General features: G+C 68.2%; 1 protein-coding gene across 4 annotated transcripts; it reads right to left on the bottom strand.

The window, feature by feature from the left end:
- On the bottom strand, window positions 1–4,744 carry CLDN19 (claudin 19). Of its 4 annotated transcripts, none has more exons than XM_025419687.3 (5): window positions 4,163–4,744; window positions 2,854–3,018; window positions 2,654–2,738; window positions 858–1,010; window positions 1–141 (listed from the first exon to the last, which is right to left on the bottom strand). In XM_025419687.3, exons 1-5 carry the CDS (start codon window positions 4,383–4,385, stop codon window positions 93–95), a joined length of 675 nt encoding a protein of 224 aa, XP_025275472.1. In that variant the 5' UTR covers window positions 4,386–4,744; the 3' UTR covers window positions 1–92. The 4 variants fall into 4 exon arrangements, with proteins under 4 accessions (XP_025275472.1, XP_035555075.1, XP_048949911.1 ...); XM_035699182.2 differs by lacking the exon at window positions 4,163–4,744 and adding an exon at window positions 3,561–4,123; XM_049093954.1 differs by lacking the exon at window positions 858–1,010 and having other exon boundaries at window positions 2,854–3,124.
- Between the last annotated feature and the right edge of the window lie 1,307 nt (window positions 4,745–6,051).

Raw genomic sequence — 6,051 nt, 5'->3', positions numbered from 1 at the left:
CTTGGGGCTGGATGTTCGCTTCTCTTTCCAAAAAATACCAAACACGCAGGCTAGATGTGGCGGGGGACAGAGTCAGGGTGGGGGCCTGGACATTACACACCCAGGGGGCCCTTGGCGGAGGCGGACAATTTAACAACTGGTCTGAAAGTCAAAAGAGAGGAGAGCTGGTTAGTGGGGTGAGCAGCCCGTGGGGCGGGGGCTGTGGGGGGCAGGCCCAGGTGCAGGGCCTGGCCAGAGCCGTCAGACCCGGGCCCTCGCAGCAGCCCTACCGGGGCCCATTCCTGGGGGCGGGCGGGTCGCGTTCTGGCATAGCCGTGGGCGTCCAGGTGGTGCGGGGTGCAGGGGCAGGCCTGAGGCCTGGACTCGGGACCAGTGGGGCCAAGCTCCTGGTCTCCCTGCACCTGTTTGCTCGTGCGTAAGTGGGGACATTCACCACCCTGGCACTGCCCCCCTCGTGGGGTTGCCGTGAGGAGCCTGCCGGCCTGGGGAGGGCAACGGCTCTGGCCACCCGGGGCGTGGGGCACCAGGGTCCGTCTTCGTGGCTGTGTCCCCAGGGCCCGCGCACAGTAGCCACTTGTGCAGCCCAGCAGTGGGTGACTAAGCAGCCTCGTGGACGCGCCGGCTCCTGGACAGGAAACGTGCCCGGGCTGGACACGTGTGTGCACCACGGGCCGGGGCCCGCCTCCGGCCTCCCTCGGAGCGTCTGGGTGCGAGGCTCCGGGTGCAGGTGGGTGCCCACGTGGGGACAAGCCGCTCGGAGCCCTAACGGAGCTCGCGGGGCCGCCGTGCCCTCCTGGCCGTGCCCTCCCGGCCCTGCCCGGGGTGCCACGGGGCCGGCGGCTGGGGCTCAGACGTACTCTCGGGCAGCGGCCGATGGGCCCGGCCGGTAAGGCTGCGGGCTGCTGGCGGCGCGCTCAGGCTCGGGGCACGTGCAGCAGAGGAAGGAGCCCCCCAGCATGGCCAGGCCGGCCGATGCCCAGCCCACGAACAGGGCCGAGCCGAACTCGTACCTGCGGGTAGGGAAGTCGCCGTCAGAGGTGGCTGCAGGCCTGCCCTCCCCTGGCCCCCCTCTCCCCCTGCAGGCCTGCCCTCCCCCTGGTGCACCCCCCCCCCTGCAGGCCTGCCCTCCCCCTGGGCGCCCCCCCCTCGGGTTGGGTGACAGCCCCCCCCCTCCCCCGGAAGTCCCCTCTGGCTTCCACCCTGCACCCGGCCACCAGGGGGACCCAGGCCCAGGGCCCGCCCTGCGCAGATGGGGGGGGAGGGGGGGCCCTTCCTCATCCGGCCAGAGGAGGGGCCAGGTCCCACCGGGGAGGGGTGGAGAGGGTGGGGGGGTGGGGAGGCGATCCCTGCCAGCTTTCTCTGTCGCCCTGGCGCTCCCGACTCCCCACCTCGGCCACCGCCAGCCTGCACCCCTCCCTGCCTCGCCTCTGCAGCACCCCCGGGGCTCCCCGCCTCCGGGCCTTTGCTGGGCATCCCCCCTTCTGCACCGCCTACTCCTCGGCCTTCAGGGCCCACCCGTTCCCAGGGCCTGTCCCTGAGCACCCCACCCCCACCCCGTGCCTTCTGCCGACTCTTCCTGGGTGGCCGCTAAGCTCCCTGCTTGCCCGGCTTCCTAGGGAGCGCCTGGAGCGCGGAGAGCACCCGACTGGTCCCTGTCCCTGGGGGGCCCAGCACGGGGCCTGCACACCAGGTGCCTCCGGGAGTGTCCAAGGGACCAGGCGCCTGTCCCTGAGCTGAGCCGCCTCCTGCTTGGAGATCATCTTCTACAGCTGCCGCCCCAGGGAATGAGCACCTGGCCTGAGGCCTGAGGCCCGTCTCTTCCCTCGCCCCACCTCCACCTTCTCCAGGAAGCCCTCCTGACTGCGATGGCCCTGTGGTCTTGGTCTTTCCTCACTGTCGCTCCACCCCAGGGCCCAAGGTCAGCTGGGATGGCTGGGGCTGAGACCGTCCCCTTGTCTGCTCTGGCACAGCTGAAAGGAGGAGGGCAGCCAGGTGGGCCCAGGCTCTTCACCAAGCCCGTAGCGGGCCCTCACACCCTCAGCCTTACTAGTCCTGGCCCTTCCAGCAGCTAAATATCTCTGACCCCGCTCTGCACTGCCGGCCTCTGGCTCCAGACCTTTGCACCCCACTGCCTCATCCCCTCCCCACCATGCTGCACACCACGGCCAGGACCGCTGGCTGCCTTCCGGCCCAGGATGGGGCACCAAGTCTTCCTACGCTGTAAGGCCCGCACACCTGCCCTTACCATTGGTTTCCATCTCCAGCCCAAAGTACCTGCTGCCTTGGGCAGGAGGCCCAGGGAGGGGTTTACTGAGCTCTCCGGGGCCCTGGCATTGTGCCGAGTCCTCCTTGCAACATCTCCCTGAGCCCTCACAACCTGGGTCCTGGGGTCCCACCTACGTTTGACAGGAACGTGCCTCTCACACAGCACACACAGAGCTGGGATCAAACCCAGATCCAGGTTACGGTGTCCTCCACGGGACTCTCGCCCCTTCGGAGGGTCCAGCCACACCCCGCCTGGCCCCCCACTCCCAGGAGCTTCTCAGTGACAGCACCTGCAGCTCACCCCCTGTTCCACCCTCCAAGCTGGGCAAAGGCAGGGGAGCGGGAGGCCCAGCATGCTCCCTGGTCCAAGCCGGGCGCCGGCACTCACCTGGCGTTGACAGGTGTGCTGGGGTTGAAGAACTCCTGTGTCACCAGGGTGGCATACCACGAAACGGCTGTCAGAGTGCAGAGGCCTAAGGACAAAGGAGGGCGAGTCTGCTCAGGCCCCCAGCTGACCGCTCCGGGCGGGTTTGGCTACCTGCCACCTGCCGTGGCCAAGACAGTGGAGAGGGAGCCAGGGACACTCACCTGCCAGCAGGAAGAGGACACCCCCAGAGATGGCGATGCGGCCCTTGGCGGTGGGGTTGCTGTCTCCAACCCGAGTGCACTTCATGCCGACCACACTGAGGACCATGGCCACAAAGCCCAGGAGCACGGCCACCACCATCAGGGCTCGCGCTGACTGGATGTGACCTGGGCAGGGCAGGAGGGACTGAGCGGGCGGTGGGAGAGGCGGGCGCATAGGAGCCCGGGATGAAGGGGCTCGGGCAGGAGCCAGCAGCTCCCCCTGGGCAGCCACCTGCAGCAGGTGTGAGGGGACAGTGAGGACAGGGTGGGGGGCTGCGCTTGGCCTCTAACCTCGCCCTTCACTCCCCCTGCAGCTTCCTCCAGGTGCGGTGTGACGGTGCGGGGTAGTGATCTCTCTGGTCAGCGCTGTCTGTCGGTGGGACTCTCTTTTGGGGCCGGCCCACCCCTCACCCACCCCTCCCAAGCAGCGGGATCAGTTCCTCCCAGGGCCTTTCAGATTCAGCAGGAGGGAGAGAGGGTGCCCATGGCCCAGCTCAGCCCAAGGGGGCTCTCGGGCAGGGACACCTTCATCAGCCATTCTGGCTCCTGGTCACCTTCCCCTCTGCCCTCTGAGTCATCCATGGCAGCCGTACACCTGTGCTCAGGTCAGTCCTGGGCCGTGGGCAGCTCAGGGGATCTGGGTGCCTGCAGGAGACCAGACGACCCACCTGCATGGGTGTCATAGAGGAGGCTGGTGTGATAGCTGGTGGGGTCAGGCCTGCGCGGCCCTGGGCAGGGACACAGCTGCAGTGGTGCCGGCTTACAAGCCAACTTGTCACGTTCAAGTCCACACCCCGGGAGAAGGAGAGGGACCGACATGCCCAAGCACCTGTGTGCACAGGCACACGTGTGTGTGCACCCAAACGGAGGCCCGCTTGCCTAGGTGGCAGGCCCGGAGGTGCATGTGCACTGCACGGCGTGTCTGCACGCGGCTCTTCGGGAGGAGCCAGGCACCCCTCGACCCGGTCTAACCCTGCCACAGCCCTGTGAAGCCCTAGTGCTCCCCCCTCCGGCTGGGGGCCTGGGGACGTTAGAACAGGAAAGGGTTGGACTCCTTTAAGGTTCTCGCGGCAGAGCTGGGATCTGGACCCGTGGCTGCCAGAACCCCGAGCGCCCCCCTCCACGGGTGGGACCACCCATCTGGCCTTGGATGTTCAAAATGCATGAGGGGGGGGCCGGAGGGTGGAGCCCAGCGCAGGTGGCAGGCTGCGGGCAAGCTGGCCTGCCCCCCCCCAGCCCACCCTCCCAGCGCAGCCCGAGGGAGGCCTACCTTCCAGGGCGAGCAGGGAGTCATAGAGCTTGCACTGCACCTGCCCGGTGCTCTGGGAGGCGCAGGACATCCAGAGCCCCTCGTAGAGCCCCACGGCCGTGATGATGGCGTCGCCCGCGTAGGAGGACTGCTTCCACTGCGGGAGGGCTGTGCTGGCGATGATGCCCACCCAGCCGCCCAGGGCCAGGAAGTAGCCCAGGAGCTGGAGGCCCGAGTTGGCCATGGCCCAGGGGAGGGGGCTGGAGGTCCCAGGGCTCAGGGCTGGGCCAGGGTCCCTGGGGGCGCTGGGGTCATGGCCAGGTGAGGGGAGCTGCTGGGTGGGCCGGAGGCTGAGAAGGAGCAGCTCAGCGGCGGCAGGCTCTGGGCTCTAGAATGCAGGGGGAGGCCAGGGGCTGGAAAGGCCAGGGGCCCGCCCACAGCAGCCGCCTAAGCCGGGGCAGGGTCCCCAGCAAAGCTCCTGCCAGCCCCCTGGGGGCGGGGGGCGGGGCCGTGGCCCAGGTTGGTGCCCTTGCCCCGCCTCCCGGGGATAGAGAGGGGAGGGCCTGGGAGGAGTGACCCTGCTTGCCCTCAGGGCCTTGCTGCCGGGGAACCCCCTTTAGAAACCTTGCGGGTGCATGGTTCTCATTCCTGCCCGAGCGCCCGCCCTGAGATGATGGACTTTGCTACTGCACGGCTGACCTGACCCTTGGGGTTTCCTGTCCTCTGACTGTAGGACAGAAAGGAAGTGGAATTCTCCTTTGCAGCAGGTAAGACTAGAGTTAGACATCAGGGAGAACTTTTTGGAGAGGGCTCTGAGGCCAGATGTGGAGAGACTGGGCTGGGTGTTGGGGAGAGGGAGGTCCGGGTTCTGGGGAGCCATATGTATCAAAAGCAGGGGAGGCCCAGCCAGGGAATATGCACCGTGGGGTCTCTGAGATCTGAGAGGGGCAGGAGAGAGACCTGGGGCTTGGCCGGGGAGGTGAGAGATTGCACTGACCCTCTGGCATCAGCCTGAAGGCAGGCAGACTGCTCAGCCCCTTAATCCCCTCGCTGCCCCCCCCCCCCCCGCCCCCTCCTGGCTCCTGGCTCCTGGCTCCTGGCTCCGGAGTAGCCTGACGCGGAGCCTGAGCGGCCTCTGCACATTCCTAGGGTTCAGGCTGCCCCTCCTCCTGCCCTGCCCCCCCCCCCCGCCCCCCAGCTCGCCCTCTGGAGCAGGGGAATATTTAACTCTCCTCCAGCTCATTAGCAATCCCCTCACGCTCAGTGCGCCCCGTGGGCTCCCCTCGCTGTGGGTGCAGGGGGAACGTCACAACCCCACTCCCATGCCCAGCGCCCACCTGCCTTCCCTGGACCGCACTGGGGGAAAGCAGGGTCTGCTGCCGACCCCCCGCCCCCGTCGGCGTCCTCCCCCCAGCCCGGCCCCCCTACTCGTCCCCAGCCTGCTCCCTGGCATTCTTCACGTGGCTATGCAAACGAGAGGGTGCCAGGCACTGTGCGGACAATGGCCACCCTGTGCACCCGCCCAGGGCGTGGGCCCCTGGTATGGCCTGCAGCTCCAGCCGCTGGGGGCGGGGTGGGCGCTGCTGGCCTGCAGGAAGGCCAGAGCCACGTGGGTCCACGTACACCTGCCTCCTGGGGCGGCCCGGGGGTCCCCGAACTCAAAGGGGGCCTAGGACAGTTGTAGACAGGCCAGCCCTGAGTTGGGATCCGGCTTTCACCCAGTTCCGAGGTCCCAAGATCAGGGGAGCAGGGGACCTTGCTGGAGCCCAGAGCGTGCCAGACTCCTGGGGACGCAGCGAGCACCCTCTCTGGGTCCTCAAGGGCCCCCTTGGCGCTGGGCGGCTCCCTCACCCATCAGGAGCCAGGCCGCGAGGAGACCCACCCCGGCCGAGGACGCAGATCTGTGCCAG

Source organism: Canis lupus, chromosome 15 (genome assembly GCF_003254725.2).
Source record: "Canis lupus dingo isolate Sandy chromosome 15, ASM325472v2, whole genome shotgun sequence".
NCBI classification, from domain to species: domain Eukaryota; kingdom Metazoa; phylum Chordata; class Mammalia; order Carnivora; family Canidae; genus Canis; species Canis lupus.
The sequence above is the reverse complement of the archived record's forward strand: the minus strand, read 5'-3'. Positions and strand labels throughout refer to the sequence as shown.

What these genes read in the sequence shown, in the direction of transcription:
- CLDN19 (XM_025419687.3), bottom strand. Translation starts at nt 4,385, where the DNA reads ATGGCCAACTCGGGCCTCCAGCTCCTGGGCTACTTCCTGGCCCTGGGC. An exon ending in CTCCCTGCTCGCCCTGGAAG is followed by an intron (nt 3,019 to 4,162) that starts GTAGGCCTCCCT and finishes TGCCCTGCCCAG; the next exon opens with GTCACATCCAGTCAGCGCGA. An exon ending in AGCACACCTGTCAACGCCAG is followed by an intron (nt 1,011 to 2,653) that starts GTGAGTGCCGGC and finishes CCCTACCCGCAG; the next exon opens with GTACGAGTTCGGCTCGGCCC.